Source organism: Emys orbicularis, chromosome 4, assembly GCF_028017835.1.
Source record: "Emys orbicularis isolate rEmyOrb1 chromosome 4, rEmyOrb1.hap1, whole genome shotgun sequence".
Lineage (NCBI taxonomy): Eukaryota > Metazoa > Chordata > Testudines > Emydidae > Emys > Emys orbicularis.
Window position 1 is genome coordinate 149,233,043 of NC_088686.1, and position 17,042 is coordinate 149,250,084.

Genomic DNA, 17,042 nt, shown 5'->3' on the forward strand with positions numbered 1-17,042 from the left:
GTTAGAATCTCCGCCTAGAATGATATTCCCTTCCCTAAAACTTTGCAAGCCCATAAAAAAAAATAAAAAGATTAAAAAAAAGAAGCTTGTCCTTGATTGGGAGCATATTCATTGGCTAAGGTGAGAAGTTTACTTTTCAAGGACCCCTTAATTAAAATATAACTGCCCTCTGTATATATGAGTTGTACTGCAACAATAAAAGGGAAGTGTTTAGCCAAGTGTTGCCAACCCTCTTCTACTAGATTGCCCTGGAGAGACACATGGTAGCTATGTCCAAGTAGTATTCAATTATTTATCATTTTTCTTCAAGTGAGCTTCCAACAAATAGATTATACTAGGAAAATCCTCTTTCAGTGAGCAGAATACCCTTTTCCTTGTGTTGGATTGTTCAGCCCCTTAATGTTAATAGTCATGACATTAGCAAACTCTCCCATGAGTATCAAGTCTGCTCTTGCCCGGTATGTTACCCTTTGCTAAAATCAGTGACATGTGTACACACACACCCCCCGCCGCCAGATGCTAGGTCTCTATTACATTTGCACCTCTTCTTTAGATAGGACATTTTAGAAAGAGTTCATATTGGACACACCAGTAATTTTAAAACTCACACATACGTTGCTTTTTCTTTTTTAAAACCTGTATTGTGGTACCATGATCCTGAATCTGACTTGCTGTAAATTTTTTAATTGAGCCCTGTTTTTATTAATATAATGTTTTCTATTAAGACACATAACTATTTAATATCTGGTTTTGGTCTTTTATCCCGTTTCCCACCCTCCCTCCCTATGCTTTCCCCCATGGCCACCTGGTCCCTTGTAGCTGTGGAAGCCTGGCCTTTGGTTAATTCTTCTATCAGCATATTAGTTCTGTGCTGGGGTGTGTGGGGAAGTGTCGTGTGTGTGTGTGTGTTTCTTAAGAACCAAGCCTTATCTAATCTGATCAAACATCTTTATAACACTAGGTATTATGAGATTATTATACCATCAATGAGTTCACATATTCTTAAAATTTTCCACTGTAGCTGACCCTTCTCCAATCAATATACATTTTTGAATGTTTGTGATAACTCTAAAGTCAAACTTACTTCATTGGGGTGATCTGAGTCTCCTATTTCATTATTAACTTTTGTTATAAACTAATATAAATCACAATAATAAATTAACTATATATATTTAGCATGCTGTATCCACATAAGCTATCCTGAGTGCTACCCAGCCCATCTTCCATTCCATATATTCCTTTTTTCATTATAACCACATGGATAGAATATCCATTTATTTTGTTCTTCTGGATCTAGACGGTTTATTCTGATTTCACAGTCTGTCCTTTTGTCTTGACAATGTATCTTTTTGAGCTGTTCAGGTTCTCTTTGATCTCACTGATTCCCAGTGATTTCTGGGAAAGCCTTTGACCCCATTCAGATTGTTCTGGAATTGATTTACCCATTCCCATTTTTGTAAGTATCTGTTCCCCTTTTTTTGGATCTGAGTTAGACACATAGGTCCTTCCATTTAAAGGACAGTCTAAATGGGAACCCTGATTTGTATTTTATATTGTTCTATCCAAGAAGTGTGGTCACCTGGTATAGTTCTCTTTGCTTTCTAAAGGTTGAGGTTACCAGATCTGGGAAAATTTGTATGGGCTGGTTAAGAATCATCAGTGGGTCAGCTCTCTCCCTCGTTGCCCTGAGAATTTTATCCTTGTCTTGGTAGTGGTATAGACAAGACAATCACATATTTTAGTCTGGAGCTTGCTGGGGGCCTGGGGAAAAGGGATCTGTGAGCCCTCCCAATATGAATGAGATAAATATTGCCCAGTTTTAATGTCATGGAAAATATTGTCCGTGTGTCCAACAGACTTTTTCCTTCAGTCTCCTCTGGAATATATTTAATCCTTAAGTAATTCTTGTATTCTCTGTTTTCCATGTCCTCCAGCTTTAATTCTGTGTTTTTCTCTTTTTTCAGTTGTTTCAATTTTTTCAGTTAGATTAATATTGCTGTCCAATTGGTCATTTAATCTTGCTTCCACATCTAATATTTTCCCATTAACTTCATTTTTGTATCTTTATTGTAAGCCTGGAATTGTTCCCTCCTCTCCTTATTCATCTTTTTGATTTCTTACAGCAGGTCTTTCAGGTCAGCCTCAGTGACTGGTGCTTCTCCACCTGCCTCCATTAATTTGTTTGTTGGCAGGAAAGTTACTCTTTCGTTTTGGGATGGGGAGGGGAAAAGATCTTTGTATTGGAGGATTTCTCTCTTTTCCCAGACATCTAGATTTTCTCTTTTCTCCTTGCCTGTTGTGCCTCTTTCAAGATGACTGCCACCACACTCCCTCTGTTTGTCTGAGCTTTCTATATTTCCTCCCCCAGCCACAATGGTATAATTTTATTTTATTTAAATCTTGTTGCATTCACCCACTGTCTCTGTACAGGATGATAAGGATCCAGATCAACATCTCCAAGCTTAGAGTCATTTTAGTATGTTCTTTAGGCTGATTGCCCTGGATTCTGTTGCTGTGTTTTCTCTCCCAGAGCCTGGGATCTGCCACCTGCCTTTTTATTTTTCTTCTCAAAACTGGCTCCACAGGTGTGATGATTCATATTTAAAGCACAGAACAGTGGATTCACGTTGGCTTGGTTCTTTTTATCTTCTTAAATTGTTTTCATTTATTCCCCCTTTCTTGCAGAGAGCTGGATTAACCCAGCAACCCCGTATTCTTCCCCCCACCCCCCAGTTTTGTTTCTCGAGGCTGCAGCTTTGGAGGGCTGACTGGAACTGTGGTGCTTTGCATTATGTGACTTTTTCTTCTGTGTCCTCCCGTTAGAACACAACTGGTTAACTGCTTCCTGCATACATGACATAATGTGGAATTTATGGCAAATGAAATAAATGTTTTCCCAATACAAAGCTGGTAAAAACCAGACTTCAACAGATTTTGCTGTGGATGCTGAATTTTTCTTCCCATCCAACACCACATTTGATTTAGCAGTAGGTCCAGTTGTTCTCATTGTCTGATGTGTTCTTTTTGAAGACCATCAAAAAATTATTTGTGCTTAGATTTCAGAACCAAACACAAATTAAATTTAAACTTGAAGCTTGCAGTGAGGGCATGGGAGGCATCAATTGGTGTCGCATGTTGATCTGAATTCCAAGGGAACAGAGAAGAGAAGCTTGTTCTGTTGGATTGCTAATGTGAGCTGCTCCTACAGCCAGCTATATTAACAGTCACAACAGGAGGAAGTAGGGAGATGGGTGATATTCCTTGCATATGCAGCAGCACAGTGGAGGGGTAGATCTGGGGTGCTGCAGCTTGCCCCACCTGCACTGATCCTCTCCTCTGCCATACCCTCCTGAATTAGTCTAGTGTACCCCAGGTTGGAGGAACACTACATTAGGCTCTCTTAAGAGATTACCAGTATGGCTGCCAATTATTGCCACTTGTGATGAGAACGTTTGCCAATGTGGAGCTGCACAAAAAGTGCATTCAAGTCACAGCACACAGCAAGCCTTGTATGGCAGTGACTTATAGTCACTGTAACTTTGTCCGTATTCAAACCAGTGTATCCAGAGGGAAAGGGCTTGTTCCCTAGTGCAAATCCCTGGGATATTCAGTCTCAACCAAAGTGGAACATACTAGAGCAAGTTGCAACAGTTCCTACAGTGCTCTATCCCAATGGAAAAAGTCACAAAAGTGCTCAGTGATCTCTAACAGCAAAGAACTGTGATGATGTAAGAAATTTCCTAGGGCAGGCATGCTTTATGGTTGAGTAATATATTAGATTTTCAAAATGCAGGCTGTACTTAGGGTACAGATGAGCAGAGTTGGGTGCACTGTGGAGACTGGCTTGATTCCCAGACTGTTGAAGTTTTGCATCACCAGCACAGTAATCTGCAGTGAGTTGACTGATGGAGGTAAAGGTCTGTTACTTGAATGGTTGCTCCACAGAGCTGTTACTTGTTAAACCAGATGGCTTCATTATTGTTACTGATAGTGACACCCACCAATGGCTTTAGTGGTTTTGATATGTGAAGGAGCATAGATGAAAATCTAAAATTGAGAATAAATAATTTTGATAGAAAATTTGGAGAAAAACTCAGTAGTACAGATTTCTGGTCCTTCTTAATCATACAATGATTGATATAGAATTCTAGTTGCTGGAAGCCCAGGGTGGTCCACAACCTTCCTACTTCAGAGTTTTGTAGATTCATAAAACATGTTCATGAGCCATAATATTCCAAATCCCTGAGGTGGAAGCATTTGCTTCAGTAATTCTTTATGGGTCAGTAGTTCTGTTTTCTGGAATGAGTTAAAAGTAATCTTTTTGGCATGTTCTTATGTTTTTCGATGAAAAGCTAATAGGTGTTTATTCAGGATGGTGCATTCATTCAAATATGCTGTAGAAGAGAATACTGCTTTACTCTTAAAAAGATTCCTTATTCAAGAGATACTCATACCTGTTACATATTTTATTGTGTGCTTAATCCTAATTTATGAAGACAATGCTGTTTACAGTGTTCTTATCATGTGAAGGAATAATTTAAGGCTCTGTGTTTTGGAGGAAGCTGAAGTATTAGGTTGCTTTGCTTGGATAATAGATCCTTGTTGATCACTTCTCCTATGCACACTTGACATAACTGCTCTTGCCTCTTTTGGCATGATAGAGAGTCTCCAGAGAATTAAGTAAAACTTGGATGACTACCTGTTAAACAAGAGACTAGAGGAGGGACATTTTGCACCTGAGAACCTTGCTACAAGAGACAACCCCGGGCAAAACTTCATAGTTTGTCAGAGTTCATATTTTATAAGCAGAAATAGTCAACCCGCTATGGCAAAAATAGCTGAGCAAAAATTAAGTTTATAAGGGTTTAGTCAAAAATGATACTTGAGAAAAACCTAACATTCAATTTTTCCTCTGCTGTGCCTCATTCAGAGATACCCAGAGGCAAAAATATGTGTTACATTTCTGTTCTTATAAAGCTAATCTGAAAGTTTGGTCTTTTTTTTTTTTTTTTTTTTTTAATTTGAAAGTCTTTTTAAAAGGTTTTAATGTGGCTGGGGAACAAGGGCAAAAAAAATAATAGAAAGCGAAACTGAGGTGTTTTTTTTAATGTGGACTGTTGAGCTTCTGGGTTTGTCATACAGTTAGAAAGTCCTCCAAGACTTTCGCATTAAAAGCATTGCATTATTATTTTCCAGGTAATCCTTCAGTTATGAAATCAGAAATTGATAATCTTGCAGTGCCAATGCTCTTCTTCAGATGCTGCTCTGAAATTATTTGAAGATGGCTGCACCTGTATCTTGGCTGTTCAAAGTGATTTCCTTCCTAAATTCCGATTTTCTTCAAAAAAATGAATTGCATAGGAGTAGTTCCATGTAGATGGAAAATTTAAAACATATAGCTGCATTCTGAATAACACACAGAGCAAGCAGCCCAAATAATGCTTCTTCATTGCACTAGCTTTTATAAATGAATTAGCTTTTAATAATTGCTCAAGATTCATAGAATATCAGGGTTGGAAGGGACCTCAGGAGGTCATCTAGTCCAACCCCCTGCTCAAAGCAGGACCAATCCCCAACTAAATCATCCCAGCCAGGGCTTTGTCAAGCTTGACCTTAAAAACCTCTAAAGAAGGAGATTCCACCACATCCCTAGGTAACCCATTCCAGTGCTTCACCACCCTCCTAGTGAAAAGCTTTTTCCTAACATCCAACCTAAATCTCCCCCACTGCAACTTGAGACCATTACTCCTTGTTCTGTTATCTGCTACCACTGAGAACAGTCTAGATCCATCCTCTTTGGAACCCCTTTCAGGTAGTTGAAAGCAGCTATCAAATCCCCCCTCATTCTTCTCTTCTGCAAACTAAACAATCCCAGTTCCCTCAGCCTCTCCTCATAAGTCATGTGCTGCAGCCCCCTAATCATTTTTGTTGTCCTTCGCTGGACTCTTCCCAATTTTTCCACATCCTTCTTGTAGTGTGGGGCCCAGAACTGGACACAGTACTCCAGATGAGGCCTCACCAATTCCGAATAGAGGGGAATGATCACGTCCCTCTATCTGCTGGCAATGCTCCTACTTATACAGCCCAAAATGCTGTTAGCCTTCTTGGCAACAAGGACACACTGTTGACTCATATCCAGCTTCTCATCCACTGTAACCCCTAGGTCCTTTTCTGCAGAACTGCTGCCTAGCCACTCGGTCTCTAGTCTGTAGCGGTGCATGGGATTCTCCTGTCCTAAGTGCAGGACTCTGCACTTGTCCTTGTTGGACCTCATCCGATTTTCTTTTGGCCCAATCCTCTAATTTGTCTAGGTCCCTCTGTATCCTATCCCTACCTTCCAGAGTATCTACCACTCCTCCCAGTTTAGTGTCATCAGCAAACTTGCTGAGGGTGCAGTCCACACCATCCTCCAGATCTTTAATGAAGATATTGAACAAAACCGGCCCCAGGACCAACCCTTGGGGCACTCCACTTGATACTGGCTGCCAACTAGACATGGAGCCATTGATCACTACCCATTGAGCCCGATGATCTAGCCAGCTTTCTATCCACCTTATAGTCCATTCATCCAGCCCATACTTCTTTAACTTGCCGGCAAGAATACTGTGGGACTCTATGGTTTAAGAAAAATGTATATGGAAGGAGTTCTCTCAATCTTATAGCATAACTGGAAAAACACTATTGCTGCAGTGCACCATCATAATGAGGTCTCCTCCAAAGTAAAGTTACCTGTGATGTCTGTACTACTCTGAAATCCATTTTCTTTCATCTTAGTACAACTCACTCAGCCACTGTACATTCCTTAGCTACCACGCACAGCCTGTGACGGGTTTGGGCCCTTTGGGGTGTCACCCGATGTGCTAGGGATTAACTGAGTCAACCTGTTCTGCCAGCCTGGGTCCCCTTTACCTGGCCTTGCTGGGTTAGGCTCACAAGCCTCTTCCAGCCAAGCACACAGGCAGGGTCACACCCAGCTGCACAGAGAGACAGAGATCCGCTCTGGAAAGATTCAGCCTTTGGGGCTTGCTCCAACACTCTGGTGCCCAGTCCCTTTAAGGGGTACAAACCCAAAGGTTTTATGAAATTCGCCTCCTCCCTCAATGTGGAGGGAGATATGCACAAGTTCTCCGCCCTCCCTTCCCCCCCATTAGAAATTGCATAAACGGGGTTATATTATAAACAAGCAATAAGTTTATTAATTACAAAAGGTGAATTTTAAGTGAATATAAGAGATAAAACAGAACTAAGCATATTACTGACCAAATAAAGCAAAATACGCAAGCTAAGCTCAATATACTTAAGAACCAGGTTACAAAATGTAAATTTTCATCCTAAATGTTATTTTAGGCAGGTTACAAAGTTTCTGTGGTTCAGAGTTCCAGTTATATTGCTTTTCAGACTGGACCCCTGTCTCAGTCTGGACTCCCGGCCCTACCTTCCCTTCAGGTGGCTTTAGCAGTCTTTCTTCTTCGGCCAACAGGCCATGGAGAAGAGGAGTCCCCTTTGCCTTCCTCCCCACCCTTAAATAGGATTTACATAAGGCGGGAAGCCTTTGTTTCCCAAACTCAACCCCCCCTTTCCTTCCAGTGGAAAGTTACAAGAAGTCCCAGGTTTAGTATCAGGTGACAAGACCCATGTCTCTGCAGGACTGTGGCAGCCATTGCTTGTAGTCGGTCTCCAGCGTCCACAGGCAGACTGAGCTCTTTCACAGTCCATTGTCTTTGCTAATGGCCCATTAGCCCTGTCTGGCTTTTCCACTGTTGTACCCAAAGCACTGGTTGGGGGCGACCCCCAAAGTAACACATTTGAAATACAAATATATAGTTAATATTCCTAACTTCAGATACAGAAATGATACAGGCATACAAACTGGACAATCACATTCAGTAAATCATAACCTTTCAAATGATATCTCTCACATGAGCCATCTTGCATAAAGTATATCTCTTATGTCATATTCATATCATAAGCATATTTTCACAAAGAATTTGGAATGAAACGTCACACAGCCTATTACCTCTGTTGTGTTTGGAATGGAAATGGGGAATTGGCCTGTCTTTTGATTCCCCCTTTAAACCTGAAGCTGAGTCAAGTGTATGTTTAAGCTCCCAGTGGTTTATTGCTGGAAGAACCCCATCTTACTTAAATCATTAGCTAGAAGTGGTGCTTGGATTATTCCACTTAGCTCAGAGGTAATCCACATTCCTATTCATGAGCTGGGACCGGAAGGGCTTTAGATCTTTTTAAAAGTTGAAAGAGAGGGCATGTTTGTTCTCCTTTTGTATAATGCGTGGGAGAACAGAGCTGGGACCTACCAAAGGAAAAGATCTTCAGGTACCAGTATAAGGTTTAATCAAAAGAGAGATAATTTCCTTCTTCCTTGCTTCATTGGAACAGAAATGTAGCAGGAAGTCAGTCATTTCATCTTTCAAGCACTGTTTACAAAGTGCATAGGCATTGTCTGTTTAAGACTGGATGTTTAGCACTGGAAATGTGCTGCAATGGGACTGACTGGTTACTTCTGGGTTCTGTTCTAACTCTGCCACTGCCACATTGTGTGACCTCAATCAAGTCTCTCAACCTCTGCCCCAGTATATCCAGAGAACTTTTTATAGATTGTAACTGACAGTTATGGCAATTTTCTGCAGTATCTTGAATAAGCCTTATTGAATTAAATTTAAGTATCTTAAAAGCTCATTGTATTAAAAATGCAAATGTTTGTGTTATTGTGGGATTGTATGTCATTTGTCTAGGAGACATGGCTAATGTAAACCTTGGGAAGTGTTATGAGCTTTGAAGGCTTCTTTTAAACAATGCTAGGACAAGTATGAACTTGTTAGTTGAGTAGGTTTCCTAGGGGAGTGGGGAATGCAAATGCCCACTTCCACCCCATTTGTAACTTCTCCATGGGGAGGTGATCTTTGTCTACAAACGACCTATTTCCACAGTCAAAAGGCCCAAATGGCATAAAGGAGTAACTCTCAGGTTCATGGGTGTTCTTGTTCTGAGCAAAAGGAGTTATGAACTTGTGGACTGTTCATTGGCCAGAGCACTTGTTGGAGTCGGGACGATCTCTCTAGTAAGCTTATTTGTATACTTGTAGGTTCTTTTATTGTTAATGTTTTCTCTGTAATGCTTTTGCCTTAAGAATAAATGTATTTTCTTAGAAAGAGCTTTGTGGCAACTTAACTGTATTTAGAAGGAGCTGTGTGGCAATTATGCTGTTTACTACCTCTAAGGAGAAAAGTAAAGCTGGTTGGCTTAGTCAGGATGACTTTGCGGGGGAATTTGCAGTGTGGCCATGGAGCTATGCAGCCAGGAAATACCCTGTTCAGGAGAGGGAGAGAGACATGTCTCTGCTACAGAGAGGCAACAGCTGTGGTGCCGGAATACCCTAAGAATAGGTGCCCTTGCAGGACCATAGAGGGGGAATACAGGTGCAGTTGCCCTCAAATGCAACTAACCATTTTTAAAATTGTGTAATAATACTGACCCATATTTCAGGGGGAGTTGAGACTTTTCAGGGATAAAATCTTTGATGGCTTTTTTTAATTGTATTACTGTATACCTTATTTTTTATGCTATACTTTGTATAAAGTTTAATCACCTTTTTTCTAGTTAGTTTTTTTTTTTTTTAAAGAAAGCAATTGGATTTAGATACTCCCTCTGCAGAAATATATGATGAGTGTAGGTAATGCAAGTAATAATGACTACCTAATTAAATAAAGATTTCAAGGCAAAACATATGTCCTGCTCATAAAAACTGTGATGAAATTAGTGTCAAAACAGGTTAGATTAGTTTACTGTTTTCTGGCAAAACCACAGTAGACAAAAACCACAGTATAGCAATTAGGCTAGGTAAAGAAGAGCCCATATTCAGCTCTGATGTTGGTCAACATGTACCCGTACATGTAAATGAAAAATCTATTCAATTGACTTCAATGGGTAAAACAGATTTATTTTAAAGTATGTACTTGTTTAGTAAGTCCTAAAGGGCAAATTCTGTCCCCTGATAAATGCATATGGGAACAGTTTGTGCATCGCTAAAGACAATGTGGACCCTAATTTATTAAAACTGAAAGCACATAAAGCCTAGGATTTTCAAAGCAGTCTAAGGGAGTTAGGTGCCCAAATCCCACTGAATTTGTATCCCTTATGCGCCTTTGAAAATCCAGACAAAATCTCATTTGTTTTTCATTTTGATGGTGTTTATTGACTGCATTTCTTTCAGCTTTGGATAGATTAGACTGGTCTGACTTTCTAGGCTCCTACACTAGCACAAAGCTGGAGTTTGGCATTTCAGTGCTACAGGGGGGAAATTGGCATTTAAAATATTTATTTTTTTCAGTGTAACACATTTTCATGAGTAGTAAAATTTAGTTATTTAATAAGACTGCCCCTTATTTTTACAACATTTAATTTTACAGTTTACATTACCCGGCAGTGTCTGCTTTAACATAATAGTAAAGTTAATAATTTTTCAAAATGTAATTTATGATTACAGATTTTAATTAGGAAAAAAGTTTGGATTCTTTTCAATAATACAATTAATGCAACGCCCCCTGTGATGGGTTGTCACTCCCAGGATGCAGTCTGGAAGCAGGTGGAACCGCTGTGTCTCCTAACCATTCAGCTGGGCTGGTCCTTCTCCCACTGCTCAGCTGGTGATTCAGCCAGCCTCTCCAGGCCCTGTTATCACCCAACATGACAGCAGGTGGCATCACACACCCAACTGAGCTACCTGAGTACTTTACCTAAGCCACTCAAGGATAGACAGACAAAACAACAGCCAGTTTCCTAGCTCCCCAGCCTTGCATCCTTGCTGGAGTATAAACCTAGTATTATACCGTCTTGCACTGCACAGGGATCCGTACAATGCAAGCTCATTAATATAGTTCGCTTTCCCGTTGATGTGTGAAATATATGCACAACAAGCCTGTGTTAACCAAGCTGAGATTTTCTCAGACGCTTCACTTAAAGACACACTGGTTAACATAAAACAAGTTTATTAACTACAAAAAGATGTTAAGTGATTATAATGACAGCAAACAGATTACCTAGCAAATAAATAAATAAACTGCAAACTAAGCCTAATATACTAGATAGATTGGATTTGAATTAGCAATTTCTCACCCTGACTGATGATACAAGCAATCCACCAAGTTTCCATACACAGGCTAGAAATCCCTTTAGCCTGGGACCAGCACTTACCCCAGGTCAGTCTTTGTTCCCTTGTGTGGGAAGTGAGACCCTGAGATGATGTCACTCCCCACCTTATATAGTTTTTCCCATATGGCAGGAGCCCTTGGTTTCAAGCCAAGTTTGTGCAAAAATACAGGTACCAAAATGGAGCTGAGTGTCATGTGGTCTGGTCACATGCCCTTGTGGGCCTTGCTGAGTCATAGCAGCCATTACTCATTGGCTGGCTGAAACGTTCACAGGAAGGCTAAGCTCTTCCATGGTCCATTGTCTTTGTAGATGAACCATTGTTGTACCTGAAAGACTAGTTGTGAGTGTTACCTAGAGTAAGCACATTTGAAATACAAAAACATTGACAATATTCATAACTTCAGATACAAAATTGATACATGTACAGAAATCGGATAATCCTATTTGGCAAATCATAACTTTTCCAATGACACCTCACATGACCGATCTTGTGCAAAAAGGATCATAATTATGCCATAATCCTATCATAATCATCACTATGATGAATATGGGGTGCAGTGTCACCCCCCCCCATTCCTCCCTCACCAGAATTGCAGGAAATATATTAATCAAGCACTGTTAATGAAATTATATACCCCATAACCATATTCCTCAAAATCTGAGTTCTGAAGTTTGTTTCATCTTTTCAAGAATTGCAATCCACAACTGAAACAAGGGGAAGGCAGGTATGCAGAGCTGAGACTGCATATACATATCTTCTAACTGTGGAGCTCTTAATGTTCACATAGTCAATGGAGAACAAAACGAATGCCAAACTTGCTTGGGTCTTTATGAGCAGGTTTGACTATGGGTTCAACCTATCTAAAGACAAACAAACCTGTACTTTCAAGAAGCCTTGAGTGCTGGCTTAGCCACTTTCTGTGATTTGATGATTGGAGCTCTTCACTAATGACATTGTATGTCACTTTTAAAATGGAGCCAAGTCACAAATTTTGTAAAGGAGAATGGAATTTACTGAACAGCGTGTCTCTTTGCTGAAATACATTATTATTAAGGCTCCTGAAGAGCCAGAACATGATTCACTTTGCTTCTATAAGCATCTTACAGGCACTAAGAGCCTCAATGGCTTTGAAAAGTAAATCAAAGTGTCTGGATAAAAAAATGTCACTGTTATCCATATTGATTGTAATATTATCTTGGTGTTTATCTAAGATAAAGCAAAATAATATTTGTACTAAAACCACCTGTAGTTGGTTTCCCCATGAAATTGGAATAAAGCTTTTTACCCTGAAATTCTAACATGTTTGTATATTTTACAGTCACATTAACCAGAAAACCCAGTTTGAAAACCCAGTATTGGAAGCCAAGAGAAAAAAACAGCTAGGACAGACTGATGTTGGCCCTTCAAAACCAGGTACTTTAAGTGGCTGTTTTTCACTATTAGCTGCAGTATCTTTATGAATGAAGAGCAGTCTCAAAAGTGAAATTTTCTGGGTGTTTTAGTTCAAGTAGATCTTCATTTTGTGTTTTTGCCATTAGTTTTAAATGTTCAGTGTGCTCCTAAATAAGTGGTTTTTCACTGTCTTCTATTGAGATGAAAACTTGGACTAAATTAACGTGCTTTAGTGTATGGCGTATAGGGAGTCCAGAAGTTAAGTTGAAAAAAAACAGTTTTAATCGGCATTTTCACATTTCTGGCATTTTGAATGCTTATTTATGAAACCTTGAAAATGTTGCTTTAATTTAGCTTGTTGTATTTAATTTTCTAGCTTTTTCAGAACAAGTTACAGGTTCTGTAGCAGACAGCAGTCATCATAGGTCAGCTTGTGTCTGTCAACATCATCAGTAAACTATGCACATATAGCCTTAACAGGCTGCAGTTGGTCAAAGCTCAACTAATGTCTGACTATTGCAGGTTGAGTATGCATCTTCATATCTGAGTATGTATGCATTATTAATGCCTTAAGGCAATATTAGTGTTTCCTGTCCACTGGCCAGATCATTTGTAGTGTCCCCGTCCCCCCCGTCCCCCCAAAATTGAGTTTTTTTGCAGTTGAAACTGATCTAAGACTTTAAAGTTGCTTAAGCAGCTTAAACCATTCTAAAGCTGGTAGTCAGAACCAGCTTGAACATTCCATTTGGTTAGGCAGCAAGGGAGTTGGGCGAACCCGTCAGAGGGTGCGGATGAAGCAGCAGCACCGAATTGTTAGGCTTCTGGCTCTTACCCGTTTTGAATTGGGCCTTGTTAAGAGATTAGAGCACAGAATCAAGGGAACTAGGAATGGAGACATGATAGTTCTAGTTCCAGCTCTGCTGCTGTTCCGCTTTATGGCCTGGGCAAGTCATTTAACCTGTCGGTTCCCTTAACCCGACAGTTAAATGGGGTAATATCAGTGGCCTAGCTACCTATTTCACAGTGGTGTTGCAGGGATTAACCACCCTTTGTAAAGTGCTTTGTGCATGTAAAACATTATAAAGCTGTTTTAATGCACTCTTATGGTGCATATGCACACAACGCATCTGAGTGCATGCCTGTACACTTAATAAGGAATATTGCATGCTCCAACACAATTTTCAAATGCTCCTAACTTTGTCAAATCAAAGCCAATTTTTTTCACTAACCCTCACAGTGGGTTATAACCATACCCACTTTCAACCTTTAGTCCTTTCAAAACTGTCATTTGATTTTTACAGCGAAAAGGTTCCTGTTTTCCACTCTTCCATAATTCAGAAGTTGCTGGTGGTTTTGGTTAAACGTTCAAAAATTTTCTCTCGCCCCATCCTGTTTTGCAACATTATGTGCATTCACAGACATGTTAATTGGGTATTTTCAACCACCCTTTTTTCTTACCCTGTTAAACTATCTGGACTTACCTATGGGTCATTTCTTAGCAGAATTGCTGATGATGACAGATCATAGAATCATAGGAGTACTGGAAGGGACCTTGAGAGGTCATCTAATCCAGTCCCCTGCCTCATGGCAGGACTAAGTATTATCTAGACCATTCCTGACAGGTGTTTGTCTAACCTGCTCTTAAAAATCTCCAATGATGGAGATTCCACAACCTCCCTAGGCAATTTATTACAGAGTTTAATCACCCTGACAGGAAGTTTAACCCTCCGTTACTGCAATTTAAGCCCATTGCTTCTTGTCCTATCCTCAGAGGTTAAGAAAAACAATTTTTCTCCCTCTTCCTTGTAACAACCTTTTACATACTTGAAAACTGTTACCATGTCCCCGCTCAGTCTTCTCTTATCCAGACTAAATGTGTTGACTTCTCTTTACGTGCAGAACCAGAGAAGTCACTCTTCACCAGAGATCCAGCCCAACTTACAGGAGCCCTTATACGGACATCATTGAAGAAAAGCACTATGGGATTTGGTTTCACAATCATTGGTGGAGACAGACCTGATGAGTTCCTCCAGGTGAAGAATGTGCTGAAAGATGGACCTGCTGCGCAGGATGGGAAAATTGCGCCAGGTGAAGTAGCATTTCTCCATTTCAAGTGATGCTGCTTAGCCAAAAGAGAGGGAAGCAGTTGATGGGCCATGGGGAATTAGATGACTCCACCTGCAGACATTCTTTTTGAAACAGCCCCTTACCTGAAGCTGTTGTTTATCAGAGTGGGTAAAATATTATGCAGTGTCCAAAACCCTCAGTTAGAAAAGAAGCAATATTTTAATACAAATCCATGTTTTGGAAATTTGTGAGAGTTCAGTGGTTCTGTCTATTGCAAATCTTTTGCTGCATGTTACAAAAGAGGTATTATCAAGCTCAAACAATGGGCCACTTGAAGGATCCCTTGAACCTATCATGTGTTCATTTTATTGTTTGTGTCATTTCCTGTTTGGAGCTCCATTGTGCTGGGCAATACACACACATGCAGAAAGTAGCAGTCCATTCCCCCAAAAGCTTATGATCTAATTTAAGACAAGACTCTACAAATGAGTATAACAGTCAGAGTAGAGGAGGGATAACTGGTTAATAAATATTTATTAGATTGTAGTCCTTAATGAGCTAGCTCAAGGTGATGGTAGTATGAATGTTAAACCTTGCTGCTTATGTGCGTTGTTGTCGTGGTATAAACTGTAATATGAGTTATTTTTTTACAGTATTTGTTTCGTGAGCTTAGTTTCCTCTGCCAATCATAGTTAATTGTTACTAATAAAATTGGAGCTGGTAGGCTGAGAATTTAAAAGGTTGAAATTATACCGTTCTATAATGTTTCTTTCTTTTGAGACTTAATAGCTTCCAGGGTTTTGATGCTGAGGCTGTGTGCAGTGTAATAATATTCCGAAGATAAACTTGTGCTTTAGTTTTGTTAAAATAGTTACTGAATCTAGAGAAGTGTATAAAGAGATTTTTCTCAAATAGTTTTAACATTACATTGGACTGGCTTCTTATGATGATTTGGCCTGCTTTGTATACGTCTCCGTCTAGTATGTAAGTTACCTAGTCACAGCGAAACTATTGTGCTTCTGCCTCTAGTACAGTGATACTCAGACTGAGTCTTGCAAGCCGCAATTGGCTCTTTGCAGCACATGATATTAAAATACTCTGTGCTTTAATTAACAAACAATCAGGATGTTTTTACTATCTTCTTAACCAATTGTAATTGATAAAATGCTTGGCCAGTCATTTTGCTGTGATTGCTACAAGGGGAATAATTTATGTGAATATTCCATTGGTATCAGTATGTAATTTTCTTTTCTAACCTGGATTAGATTTCTTAATAATCTAGCTTCAAACTCATTTGCCAAGAGAGGCTTGAGGAACTCCAGCCACTGAGTAACCTTCCTTCCATTGGAGCAGTGGATTATTTAGATTAGTTTAGTTGCTCCTGTGCTTTGTGACACCCAGTGTTTCCATTTCTTTACGTCTGGTGCCATGTTTCTTGCACCATTGTGGTCCGTTTCCATGATAGCGACATCTTTTCAAAGGTTCTCTTATGTGTTATCTATTAAAAATAACAGGAGTACTTGTGGCACCTTAGAGACTAACAAATTTATTAGAGCATAAGCTTTCGTGGGCTACAACCCACTTCTTCGGATGCATAAAGAGTGAACCATATATTGAGGAGATATATATATACACACACATACAGAGAGCATGAACAGGTGGGAGTTGTCTTACCAACTCTGAGAGGCCAATTAAGTAAGAGAAAAAAAACTTTTGAAGTGATAATCAAGATGGTTCAGTACAGACAGTTTGATAAGAAGCAAGTGTGAAAATACTTACAAGGGGAGATAGATTCAATGTTTGTAATGGCTCAGCCATTCCCAATCCCTATTTAGCCCTGAGTTGATTGTGTCTAGTTTGCATATCAATTCCAGCTCAGCAGTCTCTCGTTGGAGTCTGTTTTTGAAGTTTTTCTGTTTTAAGATAGCCACCCGCAGGTCTGTCACACTTGCTTCTTATCAAACTGTCTGTACTGAACCATCTTGATTATCACTTCAAAAGTTTTTTTTCTCTTACTTAATTGGCCTCTCAGAGTTGGTAAGACAACTCCCACCTGTTCATGCTCTCTGTATGTGTGTGTATATATATATCTCCTCAATATATGGTTCACTCTTTATGCATCCGAAGAAGTGGGTTGTAGCCCACGAAAGCTTATGCTCTAATAAATTTGTTAGTCTCTAAGGTGCCACAAGTACTCCTGTTATTTTTGCGGATACAGACTAACACGGCTGCTACTCTGAAACGTGTTATCTATTGTCTTCCTCTTTTCCATCTTCCATCAAGTGGTATGTAGTCAAGGGCTTCTCTAAGAGTACAGTTTTTGACATCTGCACAACATGCCCAAACCACTTCATCATTCTTTCTTGAATCATTGTCTCTACAATCTGTTGGCCAGTCCTTTGTAATCATCAGC

At 39.8% G+C, this 17,042-nt stretch overlaps 1 protein-coding gene across 2 annotated transcripts in view; it reads left to right on the top strand.

Moving 5' to 3' along the window:
• MAGI3 (membrane associated guanylate kinase, WW and PDZ domain containing 3) overlaps window positions 1-17,042 on the top strand; it is a 217,477-nt gene that overhangs the window by 146,822 nt on the left and 53,613 nt on the right. For both annotated transcript variants that reach the window (XM_065404497.1, XM_065404498.1), the window contains exons 8-9: window positions 12,489-12,583; window positions 14,462-14,650. In XM_065404497.1, the coding sequence (XP_065260569.1) occupies window positions 12,489-12,583; window positions 14,462-14,650 (284 nt within the window). The remainder of the gene's footprint in view (window positions 1-12,488; window positions 12,584-14,461; window positions 14,651-17,042) is intronic.